The 16,082-nt window shown below is 55.8% G+C and overlaps 1 protein-coding gene across 1 annotated transcript in view; it reads left to right on the forward strand.

Annotated features, from left to right (window-relative positions):
- The window catches only part of Stk32b (serine/threonine kinase 32B), a 119,710-nt gene that overhangs the window by 33,118 nt on the left and 70,510 nt on the right, over window positions 1–16,082 (forward strand). The window contains exon 3 of the mRNA XM_048364216.1: window positions 8,637–8,788. Coding sequence (XP_048220173.1) covers window positions 8,637–8,788 — 152 coding nt within the window. The remainder of the gene's footprint in view (window positions 1–8,636; window positions 8,789–16,082) is intronic.

Below are 16,082 nucleotides of genomic sequence, written 5' to 3' on the forward strand. Positions count from 1 at the left end.
AAGGAGAAAGGCGCCGGGTACCGTGCAGAACTTGCAGACCCAGGAGCCATAGGAGGGGAGGTGGGAAGCCAGCTGGACTCGGGCCACGGGGGCCTTGTCAGCGGTGGTAAAGACCTAGGCCATGTGTCAGAGGGACAAGGTCAGGCCCCGAGGAGCTGAGTGCAGGAGTAGCACAACCTGCTCACAGGAGTGCGTCCAAGTCCACGCTGGCAGCCTCGGGGAGAGGACTATGTGGGGGGGAAGGGGAGATACGGGGAGAAGGCTGCTCTGGAGCCCGGCTCTCGGCGGTGTCCAGGGGAAGCATGCGGTAGACCTCAGACAGATTGCAAGGCCTCCTCTGGCTCCAGTCGCCTCGCAGGTCACGGGTGTCGGCATGGATCCAAATTCTTCCCCAGCAGGTTGCCGTCTGCCCCTCGGGGCTCTGATGTGACTGTCCCTCCTACGATTCCCCCTAAGCCAACTCCTCCTGTTGCGTTGGCTATGATTGGTCATGTGACCATCGTAGCTGCTAAGGATGCTGGGAACGCCAGCTGCAGTTGGGAGGCCGCTCTCCCTGGAGGAGGGGCAGTGGGCTAGCTCAGTTGGGCAAACCCTACCAGTGTAACTGCAGGCATACGGGGGGGGGGCAGCAAGAGCACCCCGTGCCTCCACCACCCACTTCCTGATGTCCTCGGTCGGGCCATGCTCTGCCCCCCCCCCCCGCCCGCCCCTCCCCGGGCCCCATCTTCCTGACAACACTGAAGCAAACGTGAAGCCCAGAAAACTACGACCTGGTGTGGAGGGCTATGGGCCCAGTAGGTCAGACCCCAGGCCAGATCTCACTCTTCATGACACCATAGTAGTACTCCTTTTGGTGTTTTGTTTTTTTTCTGTACTGGTCCTGGGACTTGAACTCAGGGCCTGTGCCCTGTCCCTGAAGTTTTCTTGCTCAAGGCTAGTGCTCCTCCGCTTGAGCCACAGCCCCACTTCCGGCATTTTGGTGATGAATTGGAGAGAAGAGTCTCATGAGCTTTCCAGCCTTGGCTTGCTCTGAGCCTTAATTCTCAAATGCAGCCTCCTGAGTAGCTAGGATGACAAGCTTGAGTATATAAGCCATCAGTGCCTGGCTTATATAAGTGTTTGAAGTGATACGTTTGCTTCTGCCATTTTATTTGCACCCCATAAAACCTGAAATCGGGTTTGATTATTTAGTTCACAGTATTTTCTAATTTCAATTGTGAGTTCTTCTTTACCCAATAAATGATGTAGGCAAGCGTTGCTTTATTTCAAAGTACCCTTTTTCCAAGATTCTTATTGTTCTTGATTTTAAGTTATTCCATGTGCTTCCAGAATATACTCTATTGTTTCATTTCCTTTACACGTATTGAGATTTATTCGCTAAAAGGGTGTTTCAGGGTTGCTAGGAATGAGTTAATCTAAGGCAAGATCACCCGAGTCTTTGCCAACTTTGCAGATCTCATGGTTTCGTCCATTTCTGAGGTAGTTGTCTGTAATCTCCAGCTATGATTATGGAGTTGTTCCTTCTTTCTTTAATTCTGCCAGTGTTGGCTTCTTCTATGTGTTAGATAATACACATTTCTGCTTATGATGGCCTCTCACAATGATTTGGTCCAGTTATTATGAAATAAATACCTTTCTGTTTCCTGGCTAACCCTTTGGATGTTGAAGCCTATTTTCTCTGAGATTAAGCCGTCCCATTCTATGCTTCCTGTTCCTGTGACAGTGTGTACCTTTCTGTGCGTTTGCTTTTAATCTGTTCTTTATCTTTAACATGAACATTGTGAAGTCAGCACATAGTTACATCTCACCTTTTAAAAGTCTGTTCCGAAAGTCTGACTTTTAGCTCAATTGTTTAATGAACAGTTGATTGTTGCTATGGTTTAGTTTAGATTTTGCCTGATTTTATTTTCCTCTTAATCTTCTAATCATTTCTTAAGTGCTGGAGGATTGAACCCGGGCCTCTTACGTATAGCAGCAGTCTATTGCTGACCTCTGTCCCCACGCCCCTTCTTTTTGTTCTGTTTCTCCTTTTTTATATTCTTTGGGTTGAGTATCTGGGACCACTTCCATTTTTTTTTTGTTGATGTCATGACTATACTTTTCTATATTATGATTTTAAATAGTTGCTCTAGGGATTGTGTGTGCCATATATATATATATATATATATATATATATATATATATATAATTTCACACTCTGCTAAGTGACATTTCACATAAAATACCGAACCACTGCAATTGTAGAGGTCTGTTTACCACTGATAGCCTTTACAGTGTAGTCAAATACCTCAGCTTCTGAAATTTTAAATGCATAGCCAAATAAACTAAGTGCATATGCATGTAAAAAGAAATACATACTGAAAATGTGCAGAGGAAGTAGTCCTTGATATTTTAAAGGGATTTATCCTAGTTTTAAGGAATCTGGCATGATCTCCATGCAGCCTGAAGAATTTTCTGCCTATTAAGTCATTCTATTTATCTTATCTGAAAAGTATTTATTTCACCTTTCTATTTCTGTTGGATATCAATTTCTGGCTTTAGTCCCTCTCATGAATGATTTTGTACCCTTGTGCCATCTTCCATAGTTTTGGATGGGAAGTCATCTAGTGATGAATCTTTTCTATTAGGTAACGAATTAGGTAACAAGTCACTTCTATTCCCTCCTATTTTTTAAAAATAGGCTTACTGGGTTGGGAATGTGGCTTAGCGGTAGAGTGCTTGCCTAGCATGCATGAAGGCCTGGGTTCGATTCCTCAGCACCACATAAACAGAAAAAGTGGGAAGTGGCGCCATGGCTCAAGAGGTAGAGTGCTAGCCTTGAGCAAAAAGAAGCCAGGGACAGTGCTCAGGCCCTGAGTCCAAGGCCCAGGACTGGCCCCCCCCCCAAAAAAATAGGTTTGCTACATTGGGGTGAACTTCTTGATCTTTGAGAATACTTTCCTCTTGCTACGGAGATGTCCTAGGTTCTCACTTATTTCCATCATTTACACCAGGCAGCTTCATTGTAACTGCTGCCTCTGTGCCCCTCAGGCTGACTCCAATAGGAGTTATCCCAAGACTCACCCTGTTGATGGTTACCTGTCCCCCGGCGAATGGGTCACATTTCCCTGATCCCGTACACGTCAGGTATTTTCAGGCTGCATCATGGACGTGGTGAATGTGGTCAAAACATCTGATTGGTGACTGTCAACTCGGTTAGGCCTATACTGCGTGCGCATTCTGTCTTGGTCAGGCCTTGGTTTTGTGCACGGTTTGTCTTTGGGAAGCCGCACCAAGCCCAGTCCACCTTGTTTTCTTGACTGGAATTATTCCCATCGGCTCTGTCCTTGTGATCTTTAGGGGTCAGCCGGTAATGGATAGAGTTTATTCCCCTCCCCCAACCTCTACCATTGGGGGTTTTTCCCTTGCAATGATGGACAGTGGCCTAACTGAGCAGCAACCGGTAGCCATAGATTTAACCATCTATGAGATCTTTGCACTGTGTGGTTTCTTGTACGAGCGTTGAGATTTCATGGCTCTGTGGAGACTTGAAGTGACACTTGTAACCGACACCCCCTGACAGTTTGGAACCCAACCTCTCTGGGCCTCCTCAGGAGGCCTTGGCCTGCACCGCCCACTGAAAAGGCCTAGTTCTCTTCTCCACTTGAGAGGCTATTTGGCTGCAGAGCCCGTCAGCTTCCGCATCGCATCGACTGCCCTAAAACCAACTTCGCCTTTTGAAAAGTCCAACCGAGCTTTCCAAGATCAATGTGTAAGTCAGGGAAGTTGTAGCAGATCCTTCAGAATGACGTATACATTCACGTAGAGTGCACGCCAATAACCGGTATTTAGGGTGAATCCGTTTAACTTTAAGAGAACAAAGTACAGCTTTGTTCTGGTGAAAGTAGCAAATAATCATTGATTTTCGTGGCACATGCGGGCGGAGTCTAGTCTACATGGCCATTATAAACTAGAATGGAGGTGGGCTGGTATCGCAGGAAGAAGAAACCAGAAGCAGACTTGATAGCGGGCACTTGTGAAGAGGTTTCAGGAAAGACATTTCCTGAGCTCTGACCACATCCCTGGTTCACAACACATGTGAATCCCAGGCAATCTCATTTTACTCTCAGGCTTCGAGGCCGGAGTCTTCTAGCTAGCACCAGAGTCAAGAGGTATTCTACTGAGTTTAGTGAGAATTCACTGAGGCTTGTTGTTGGTCTTGGTCTGGGCACTGTCCTTGAGGTGTTTTGCTCAAGGCTGGTGCTCTACCACTTGAGCCACAGCACCACTTCCAGCTCTTTTGGTGTTTAATTGGAGATAAGAGGCTCACAGACTTTCCTGCCGGGGCTGGCTTTGAACTGTGATCCTCAGGTCTCAACCTCCTGAGTAGCTAGGATGACAGGTGTGAGCCCTGGGCTCCCGTCTGGGTTTTCGAAGCCACTTGTGACCGAGTTCTGGGGTAGTTGAGGCCTAGCCGATTAGATATGTTCCGCGGAGATGCGTCGGATCTGAGACTGAGGCCCATTCCGATCCTCACTGGTTGCGGGACCCAGGCGGCACACCGAGCCCTCCAGGTTTGGTTTCCCATCTGGGAAGGGATGGAGAACCACCGTGGAGCCCTGCCACGGGCGCGGAGGTGACGACGAGGCACTTCTCCACCTGTGTCAGGTATCATCGGAAAACAGGCCTGCCTTTGGGGGCGGCCGTTTTCCTCACAATTGAGAAAGGCGGAGGTTTCTCTGTAGCAAGGAAGACCGATGGTTAAAGCAAAGACTAAAACAGGTTTCAGAGGTGGGTGGAGACGTAGCCCTGTGGGTGAGGCCCACTCTCCGCACACGTACACACCTCCATGCGCACACACGCACCTGGTTACATACATAGGTGCATACACGTCCAGACTACATGTGCGTGTGTTCACCCACGAGCACACACACGGTAGAGCCGCTTCTGACTACAATATACCTAAACCCGGAGGGTCTGTTAAGCTTACAGATCTGCCACCTCAAGTCCAAGTTCAGGTAGCCCATTGTTTCGGGTGAGGATAGCGATGAAGGGCCAGAGAGGTTGTCGTCAGCGCGAAGAGCCACATCTCAAGCCAGGCAACAGGGAGGTGGAGAGGAGAGTGTCCGCACAGCCCCCCCCTGCGGGAACAGTGACCCCCGGGGCCTCCCCCGCCAGGCCCCGCCTCTCAAGGTACCAGTATTGTCGTTTGGGATGGGGCCTGGATACATGGCACTGGGGTGTCATTGTCTGAGTTCAAAGCCTGGCGCCCGCGGAGCCACCGAGCCAGGCAGATCCGTGTATGCAGTGTGGATGTACACCCAGGTGCACCTGCTCACGGGGTGAGTGTGTACTCACGCACACGGTGGTATATGCACACAGGCATAAGTCACGTGTGATGCAAACGAATGGCTACCACAGAAGCGAATCCGCGCACGCGGACGGGTCCTCCCACAATGCATCGGCAGGTCAAGGTAGCTGAGCAGCTAGGGCTGGGCTAAAGCCGGGGGGCTCATTTCTCTCACTGTCCTGATCCTGAACACCCATCCGCAGTGGCCCGCCTGAGGCCCCCCCCCCCAGTCTCCCCGGACCCTGTCCCTCTGGCCCCACCCCCACCTGCTAGGCCCGCCCTCCACCTGCCGGCTCCTCCTCCCAGGCTGGGCGGGCCCCTAGGTTCTACCGCTGCGTCCGCGTCTCCACTCTTCTTTGTTTTTTTTTTTCTGTTGTTGTCAAGCTAGGATCTCCAGAGCGCTCTTTGCCAAGGCTGGTCTTGAACACCAGCCCTTCTAGGCTCAGCTTACTGAGGAGCTTTCGGGATTGCAGGCGTGAGCCACCCGCGCCCAGCTGGGGTGTCTTTCTTGACTGGCAAGCAGACTCTCAGCTTAAACGCCTGCAGGATGGGAGCCAAATAAGCATGGAGTTCATTAACATTCACAGAATAGCCGGGGGGGCAGCCTGCCTATACGCTAGCACAAAGCAGCAGGTGCTCTGGGATAATGGCTCTTGATGTCCCTGGGCGGAAGATTCTGGATTAGCACGGAGCCTGTGCTGCAGGGTGACCGCCATTTCCGTACCCAGGCATCCGACCGGGCGCCTCCCTCCCCACGGCCAGGCCACATGCAAATCCACCGTGAAAACATCTTTCAAAGCAGACGGTCCAGCTGAGTTCCCAGAATGCCACAGGCTGTGTAGGGGTGAAACCGGGATGAGGGTTTACGTACGTGCTTGTCAGTTTGCATGTTCAAAACCATTCGGCTTACCAGTGTGTGTTTCCCCTTCGAGATGCATTCCTTTAATCTGGGCACTGGTGGCTCGTGTCTGTCATCTCCTGAGGCGGAGATCTGAGGACTGAGGTTCAAAGCCAGCCCGGGCAGGAATGTCCACGAGACTCTTACCTCCAACTAACTACCAAGAAGCCGGAAGAGCAGCTGTAGCTCACGTGTTCAGACGACCAGGGAAAAGCTAAGGGACGGCGTCCGGGCTCTGGCTTCGAGCCCCAGGACCGGCACCACAAAAACAAAACATGTGCAACTCTAGAATTGTTTTCATCTTTTCGGTGACTGTGCCTCCAAGATGGTGGCGCACAGCGGGGAGCCCGGCAGGACTGGTTGCCTAGTAGACATTTATGGACAAGTGCTCGGCGGCCCTGTTTTTCTAGGTCTCTCTGTGTGTGGCAAGCAGGCTCAGCGGGGCGGGGTGCCATCAAGCCGGTGGTTTGCTGGGAGCAAAGGCTGCCAAGAGCAACCGCGACCCGCTGAGACGTTTACACGCGGACTGCACCGCTGAGAAGGGAACCTCGCTTGACGATCACACGGAGAGGACGTGGCAGAGATAAAGGAGAGCAGGAGGAAATGCAGAGAGGCCACCGCAGGCAGCCATGGCCACGGGGCAGCCTGCGTCCACCCAGCGCCGGGCGCCGCGTCTGCCAGATAAGAGCAGGGCCCGGGATGCGGTTGCTCGTTTTAGGAAACCGCGCCAGTCAATTAGCTGGCAGCAGAAAAGTCGGTGAACTCGGCCTGGAGAGCCCGCTCGGCCAGGCGCCGCTGGTCAAGTTGCCTGACGTCTCTGAGGCCCGAGTGAGCTGCCAGGCTTCGGGCAGAAAGATTTTTAGAATACCTCAAGGTGACAGTGGGGTGGGGGCAGAGGGGGTGGGGAACAGCCTTCGTTTTCCTTCAGACATCTTTATGGAGGGTGGAGGGCGTGTCTCCTCAATGGCATGTTCACTCGCTTCACCCCGATTCCGGTCCTGTGCGGCCGGCTCCTGGGGCCTTCAGGCGTCCCTGGGCCTGGGCCGGCTGAGGGGAGGGGCCTCCTGGCCGGCTCATTTGCATTTCCCTCCTCTTCCCCCAGTGGCGGCCAGTCACCAGCCAGAGGGGCCTTGCCCATCTGCCAGCGTCCACCCTCCCCCACCCCAGAGTGGATGGGGCATGGGGGCCCCTGGGCCTGGGCCTCGTCTCCAGACGGACACGGCTCCCTCCCGATGCCACGGTGGCTCTGGAAGGTGCAGTGTGCGTGTGTGTGTGTGTGTGTGTGTGCGCGTATGTGTGTGCGCGCGCACGTGCTCATCCCCCACAGCCGGGCCTGTGTCGCAGGCCTCGCCTCTGGCCCTGGGAGGTGCGGCCTGAGGTCAGGGTCTGCAGAGGAGCTCCCTCGCCTCGTCGCAGGACACCCCTAGAAGGATCCGGAAGCTGACGGAGGGAGGCAGGGAATTGTGCCTCCCAGCAAGGGACTAGGGTTTTATTCTCCTTTCCGGTCTGAGCCCTTGGACGGTGTGACATCCTCAGGGCTCACGCGGGCCCTAGCCCGTGGCAGATACTCGGGCATGTGTCCAGTGAAATAGTTCCCTGAAGGAGTGGATCACTTGAGGCCAATCCTTGATCACTTCGCTGACCAGAGCCCAAGTGGTATTGACGAGCCGGGAGTCACCTGGGAATTCTGTTATCAGAGGAGTTGTGTTGCGCAGTGCGGAACGGAAGACCTCATTGACGAGGCCAGTGGGGGAAACACTGTTCACAGATACCCAGGAGTCCGGGGGCCCTCAGTTCACGTGGCCAGGCCCACAGTGCTGATTGGTGGGTCAGGTGCCCCCTCCCCAGCCATCCCTCCCCTACCTCACTCTCCCCCCCGCCCCGGCCTCTTTAAACAAATCGAAACTTCCCAGCTCTGTCCAACATCCTTTTTTTTTTTTGTGTGTGTGTGTGTGTGTGTGTCTGAAAAGCCAAACTTGTAAGCGCTGGTGGTGTGTCATCTTCAACTCTCCCGGGAAGCCGGAATTCATTTTAAAGAATCTCCTGCAATTCCTCAGCCACCTCTGAGCTGAGGTGAACCGGTGCCCTGTGTGGACCGACGGGGGACTCTTTACCTCTTTACCTGAGCACTGCAGACGGTAGCCTCAGCCTGGGCATTGCAGGGTGTGGAGCGCGCCGGACCTCGCATCCAGAGCACCGTCCGGGGCACACACATGCACACACGTCCCAGGGTCTTGCTCCGCCGGGTGCCTTTGCTGTGACCCCCAGAGGACAGGACAGGACGGCTCCATCCCCGTTCCCGCGTGTGCAGCGGTCAGAACAGAGTCCCGTCCCCCCCCCCCCCCCGCCCCCGACGCGAGGGCTGGACTTCCTCCTCTCTGAACGCTCTCTCCTCCGGCTGTCGCCCAGGTATGCATCGTGCAGAAGCGGGACACGAAGAAGATGTACGCCATGAAGTACATGAACAAGCAGAAGTGCATCGAGAGGGATGAGGTGCGGAACGTGTTCCGGGAGCTGCAGATCATGCAAGGGCTGGAGCATCCCTTCCTGGTCAATCTGTGGTGAGTGCCACCCTCTCCCCTTCCTGCCCGGCGGTCCAGGCCCCCTCGCCTTTGGGGAGGGGCGCCCGCCGTGTACGGAGAAGAACCGTGTCCCAGGCTCGCGCGCCCTTGAGTACTCTGTACTGTACGTTTTCTGATGGAAGCTTTCGAGGGCTGGGCGCCGGTGGCTCACACCTGTGATCCTAGCTACTCAGGAGGCTGGCTGCAATTTGAGGATCTCAGTTCGAAGCCAGCCCAGGCAGGAAGGTCCATGAGACTCATTATCTCCAATTAACCGCTAGAAAAATCACAAGTGGTAGAGCGCTAGTCTTGAGTGAAAAAAGCTCAGAGACGGTGCTCAGGCCCTGAGGTCAAGCCCCACGATTGACAAAAACAAACAACAACACCAACAACACTTGGGTGTGTGGTACACGTTTACTGTAGTTATGCCTTACCTGATGAGCCAGAGCGGAAGGCCTGTGCGTATTTGGAAAGTAGATGGCTTTATTTTGTGACAGTGCTAAGTGGAGCGGTCTGTGGGGAGCCCGGCTTTTCAGAAAGCCCCACCTATATTGCTGGTGACAAAAGGGGGCACGGGAACCCTGTGTTTCCCTCCACGCCGCACGGAGGTATAAAACACCCAGTCTGGCTCACACACCCACGTTCCGGAACCTTCTCCCCATTTCATCCCAGGCTATTATCTTCTGCTTCCGATGTGCATCCTAGAAAGGCTGCCCTGCTGATGGCTGTCCGTCCCTGGGCCTTTGCACGTGCTACCTCCTTTTTCTGAAATAATCCCGCCCTCCTGACGCCCGTCTGAGGAAGCCTTCAGGCCGGCATTCCCTGCTTGCAGTCTCTACCTTGACCGGGGTCCACCCAGGACAGCCTCGACAGGGGTGCACCCCAATTATTGGTGGGTTTATTACCTGTACGAAGCAGAGCCCACGTCCCAGAGCGGGGCTGTTCCTCGGCATTCTGGAGTCTGAAAGCATCCGGCATGTGGGAAGCCCAGTCTAAAGGCCTCCTGAGCATGGTGCGGTGGAAAGGGTGACGAGGGGCTGTGTCCGGAAGCCTAGCTGGTTCTGGAACCTTCTCAGAGGTCAAGGCAGCCTTGCTGGGATCTCGGCATATCCCTGGCTCCTTCAGTTAAGCCTTGGGACGGAGAGGAAGGAAGTATTGTGCCGAGACCAGGGCATGCGTGGTGCATGCTCCCTCCCGACGGGCATCTCCAGGTGTGTGTGTGGGGGGCAAACCAGACGTGGTACCACCGAGTCCCAGGAGTATCGCTCAGCGCTCCGTGCTTCCAGGCAGTGACCCGACACCCCCATCACGGGGGAAGGAGCCTTTGTGCCGCAATTGCGCGACGGAAGCACTCTTTACAAGTGAGTGTCCAGCCAGAAGAGACCGCAGGTAAAGCACAGTGAACAGCAACCATTGCCCTGCCCCCACCCTGCCCAGAGCATGCTCTGGCCGACCAGTCTTTTCCCATGTGTCTTCTTTCTTCCTTCTGTTTTTGTATAGTTGGCGTGATTGATTGTTTCTGCGGTGGGTATAAAATGCATGCACAGTCAGGGTGCGTTTAACCCTTCCAGATGCGTAGTCTGGGAGCACAGGGTCTCCTCGGTGGTTGTCAGTGGCCGGGTGCCTTCCCCGGGGAGCAGCCGTGTAACGCTCGCCCTGTCATCTGGGTGCCTCGGGCTGTGCCTCCTCGCTCCTCCCAGAGGGTCAGGAGCGGGCCCAGGGACCGCACGCGCGTCTGCGCCGCCGCAGTATGTTCCCACGAGGAGTTGGTGGGTTCTGGGACCGGCAGGCTCACACGGAGCGCTGGGTGAAGCAGACGGGTCTCTGCACTCTCTTAACGACACGGAATTCCCATTCTAAGCCGGGAAGGAGTTAGCGCGTAGTCACAACCCCGTGCTGGTGTGTGTTGAGAATGAATAGAAAGGAGAGATGCGAAACTGTGTTCTCTGTGAGCGATAATACTGCTTACTAAAAGAGCATATATATATATATATGTACAGGTATGTGCGCGTATGTTGTAGATGAATACATGTGATAGATGGGCGACGAATCTATAAGAATATACAAGAACGATAAACGACAGGCAGATGATGCTAGAGGAATGGATGCGTAGCTGACGCGTGGCGTCTCCACTTGCCACCCCTTCTGTCCCGGGCAGGAGCCGGGCCTCTTCCTCCGTGATGGCTGCACTTGGAGCAGCTCCTCGCTTGCCTGGCCCCAGCTCGTCCAAACGTGGGCTTCGGGGAGACGGCCACTCGCGTGGACTTGGCACTGGATCCGTGTCGCGTGTCGTTTCTCTCATCTTAATAGACTCATCCACTGCTCTACTGTATTCATTTCACAGGTGGGTGACCCGAGTCATGCCACTCGTAAGTAGAAGAGGTGGGACTTGAACCTGGGACTTGAAGGTCATCTGGCTTCATAATATCCTCCTAACTCCTTCACCGGGCATGGCCCTGCTCAGCGTGCACCCTCCCCCTACTCCCTCCCCTCCACTGGTTTCTCTGTGCTGCCCCCTCCTCCTCCCCCGCTAGACAGCTCCTCCTTGCTGGATTCACGCGGACCTCGTTGGCTTGCTTTCATCTTCTGTCAGCTTCCTGCCCCGTCGTCGCCCAGGGTGAATGATTGCAGCTCCCGGAGAGAGCGTGACTCTCCACCTGCTCATCCTTCTTTCCCGGTGACGCGCTTCCCGGCATCCAGCCCGGGCGAAGGCCGCATTGATCAGCTCCCCTGACAGTTCTCTTTTGAATTATTTCACCCACACTCCGCAACAGGAGTCGATGGCCCCCCTCATTAGCAGGGCACGTGCCTTTGGTTTGCCAATCCGCGGCCGGTCTGTAAGCCCAGCAGCTGCGGAGGCGGGCACCGGCAGGCTTCCCCACCCCAGCCGCGACCGGAAGTGTGACGCAGGGTCACGGGGCACCCGTGGTGCGTGTGGGCGGAAGGCGAGATCTCGTCTCAGGATAACCAGTGCCCAAACGGGCTGGAACGGTGGCTCAGCACGGGAGCAGCTACCTAGCAAGCCTAAGGCCCTGAGGTCAAGCCCTGCCGCTCGACGCGACAAAGCTGGGCGGTGCAAGCCACACCTGACGGCCCAGCCTTGCTGGAAGGGTAGACGGGGAGATCACAGTCCAGGAGAGGCCGCGCGCCCACTCCAGGCCCCTGCCCGACGTGCTAACGGGCTGATTCGCCGGCCGGAGAGGAGGAGCGGCGGCGCCTGAGAGCTCTTCACCCAAACACGTGTGTGTGTGTGTGTGTGTGTGTGTGTGTGTGTGTGTGTGTGTGTGTGTATGTGTGTATTGGGGCTTGAACTCAGGGCCTTGTGCTCTCACTTGGCTTTCTTTTGGCGTAAAACTGGCATTCCACCACTTGAGCTACACCTCCACTTCCAGCTTTCGGCTAGTTACTTGGAGATAGGAGTCTCACGAACTTTTCTGCCCGGGCTGGCTTTGAACCACAGTCCTCAGGCCTTAGCCTTCCTAAGAAGCTAGGATTACAGGTAGGTAGGAGCCCCTCCCTCCCCCCCCAGCATCTGGCCACAAGAACTGTCAAATGCGTCTTTGAGCCGGGTCCCTCCCCATAGGAGCCGGTCCGTGCGGTGGGAGCCTGGCATTTCGTGCCACGTCTGATCACCGCCCTCGCGGCTCTGGGGGAGGTGGCTTTGGTCCTTTGGGAGTCAGTGGCAGATCTTGGCATCGGGCTGGCCTATCCGGTCTTTCCTTCCTCATCATGCCTTTCGTGAGCGGCTCAGAGAAGAGCAGCCCACACCTCTCTGACAAGTCCTCACCTTGCCTGCACCCCCAGGTCTGCGGGGGGCGGCGGGGGGGGGCGTAATAAGATTTCCGATGATCCACAGATGAGCACAGGGTTTGTACCCTGATGTCAGTCCCCGGGGAGTCCGGACTTCCCAGCGTCCTTTGCGGGACGTCACCAGGCCGACCGGTGGCTTGAGCTACCTTCCTCTGCCCCAGGCCCAGCTAATGAAATGCGCGTGGTTTTAATTAAGGCGGCAGGCTGCTTATTTACACAGGAACAGCCCGAGCGGCCAGGTCTGCACCCAGCCACAGGGCGCAGGAAGTGGAAAGCCTAATAAGGTGTAGATGGAAGAGGGGCCTCGGGACCTGCGCTGATGCATATATTAAGGGCTCGTCATTAGCACTGATGGGTTGCTGTGTGAGCGTGCACCGGTGAGCCCGGCACCTTCTGTGGCTTGAAAACGACGCCTCCCATCTCGCTAACGTGGCAAATCCGCCCCGCGAAAGCCCCCCCTCCCCTCTCCCAAGGGCTGGACGGCTCACATTAGCGCAGCCGATTTTAATAAGACGTCTCTTTACCTCTTCAGATTGAATTTGCTTCTTCGCTTCTCTTTGGTTTTCCAATTTGCCTAAGTGTTAACACGTTATTAAGTCAGCCCGCCTCGCAGCTCACTCCGCGCCCAGCAGCCCCTCCCCCGGCCCTCAGCGCCCCCTCGAGCGACCGCCATCTCCCGAAGTCCTCGCGTGCACCGCTGCCGCTGCTCCGCCCTCCGGGGCTTCCCGTCCTCCCCGCCGGTCCGGTGAGCTCCTCGCTGTACCACAAAACCCTGCCCCGCAGCTCCTCCGGAAGGCCTCGCCCACTTCTGCCCTGGGGGACTAGTGTTTGAACTCGGGGGCCTTGTGTTTGCTAGGCGGGCTTTCCACGGCGGAGCCGCGCACGCCCCGGCCCCGTTTGCTTTCGAGTCTTGCCCTCTCTACGGCTGGTCACCCCATGCGTTTTGGATTGAGGTGCGGGGAGCCACTAGCTCCCTTTCCACACGGGCTGGCCATGAATCACAACCTCCCTGATGGCGGCCTCCCGAGTACTCACTAGCATGACAGGAGGGTGTCGGGCCTGGGAGCCGCCTTTTCCACGTTCAGTGCTCTGGTCCTGAGGCTTGAGCTCGGGTCCCCGGTGCTGTTCCTGAGCATTTGTGCTCAAGGCTGGTGCTCTACCACTTGAGTCGCAGCTCTACTTCCGGCTTTCTTTTTTTGGTGGTTCATTGCCGATGGGAACCTCACAGACTCTCCTGCCCCGGCTGGCTCCAAACCACGATCCCCAGATCTCAGCCTCCTGAGTAGCCGGGATTCCTGGGCGCCATCACCAGCGCCTGGCTTCAACGCCTCCTGGTTCTGATCATGAAGATGGAGTCTGGCCGTTTCATTATCGCAGGCTCTAATGCCCCTCCCCCCCCGAAGGCCCACGTGGTGGAGGCTGGGGCCACGGGGGGGGGGGGGGGGGTGTCGTACTGGGAGGGGGGAGACTGTCGATGAGGTGGTCCTGATGGGCATGTCTGGGTCTGGGGGAGGTCCCTCAGGGGGGATGTGGGCCCCAGCCCTGGCAAACCCCTCTCCTTGCTTTTATCTCCTGGGGGTTTTGCTCTCCATGACCTCTGCACGGTTCGCTTTTCCTCCTTTAAGTGCCGCCTGGTGTTCAGTCGGTGGCAGCGCGCTGGCTTCCACCGTGGTAGGGGCGAGGTGGGCGACCCCGTCGCTGGGGGGCCTGCGGCTCCGCCCTGGGCCACGCGTGCGCACAGAGCCTCACAAGCAACCTCGATCCAACTCCATGTTAAAAGCAGAGTAGGAACCATTTTCTTCTTCCTTGGTGACTTATCGGCGACTCTCCTTCAGGGAAAAGTCTACATTTCTTTGATTTTTTTTTTTTTCCAAGTCCCGCAGGCTGGGTCCCCCCTCCTGCTGGCCGCGCCCCCCGGGGGGGAGGGCCGTTTCCGCCCTCTCCACGCAACGGCTGACCTCAGTCTCGACTGTGACCTTGAAGGTGATGGGCAGAGGGGCACAGAGGTCAAACTTGTGGACGCGGCAAAGGAGCGTGCCGGGTGATCCGTTCACCCCCCCCCCCCATGCCCAGTGCCAGGACTCTTCCCTCTCTCCTAAGTGTGACATTTGAGAGGACCGGTCTTTTCTTACTTTGGGTATTAACGCTTCAACTTTGTCCTTGTCAGGCAGGCACTCCGCCATTGAGAGATGCCTTCAGCCCTTTCATGCACGGTCTCTTGTAAGTTTTAGCAAGGATTTATTTTAGCCTGATAGGGTTAAAGTAGGGAGAAATCGGAGAAGATAAAAGGAGGAAAATATCACCTGCTCCGCATGGTGGAAATGGCTGCTAAAGACTTGCTGCACTGTTCGTTGGTTGGTTGGTTGGTTTAGTGTCCGGCCTGGGGTTTGACCCCGGGGCCTGAGCCCTGTCCCTAAACTCTTCTGCTCAAGGCCAGCACTCTACTACTTGAGCCCCGGTTCCACGTCTGGCTTTTTTGGTGGCTAATTGGGGATAAGAGTCTCATGGACTTTCCTTCTCGGGCTGGCTTTGAACTGCAGTCCTCAGATCTCAGCCTCCAGTGTAGTGAGGATGACAGGCATGAGCCCCCGGTGCCCGGCTGCACCGGTTATTTCCGAGATAGCGTCTTCCTCTCTGTCTGGGCACATACCTGGACCGCAGTCCTCCTATTTCACACTTGCGGTCCTCTCTGGAATGGTAGTAGTGCGCCATGCCTAGCACCTTCCCATTCAGATGGGGTCTCGTGGACCTTTCAGCCTGGGCTGCCATGGACCTTACCTCCCGATCTCGGCTTCCCAGCTAGGATTACTGGTGTAAGCCACCGGTTCCTGGCTTCTGAGAATCAATCTTACGGCAGGTGATTCACTGGATTGCTCTCTGCCTGGTTTTTACAACAAGCTGAATTGCTGTTGGTGCCGTTGTAAACACCATGAGCTCCTGTCCATTGCGTTCTTTCTGGGCACCTACGTCTGGCTGAGGACCACCCCCCCCCCCCCCGCCATGGTTCGTGACCAGAGCCCCGAGGGCCCAGGAAGCGTGCACGACCCCCATCCAACACACTTCCCAGTAGGCCGGGTATTTTACCGACTTGCCCCAACGTGGCAAGGTGAAAAAGAAAGAAAATCAGGATGTCGTGCACTGCCTCTCTGGGACAGAAGGTTCCAGGTCGTGGACACAGGAACTGAGGTCAAACTGGTGTGTTTCTAGAGACCACCCGCCTGGTTTAGGCTGGCCCGCATCGGGCTCACCGCTGCTCTGTTGCCCTGGGAAGCAAAGCGGCAGCGTCCCGCCCACAGCCCGGCACACCCGCCCCACACAGCGGCCGCCTCCCAGAGAAGAAGAGCATCGAGTCCCCGACGTGCAAATGCAGGTTCCCAGTGTGGAAAAGTCGCGAGGTGTGGCGAGGCCCGAGGAAAGGGGCCCTTCGGAAGGAAGCGTGGCGGAACGGCAGGGCCTCTGCACGGGGCCCGGCCTTGGTTGGCAC

Source organism: Perognathus longimembris, chromosome 16, assembly GCF_023159225.1.
Source record: "Perognathus longimembris pacificus isolate PPM17 chromosome 16, ASM2315922v1, whole genome shotgun sequence".
Lineage (NCBI taxonomy): Eukaryota > Metazoa > Chordata > Mammalia > Rodentia > Heteromyidae > Perognathus > Perognathus longimembris.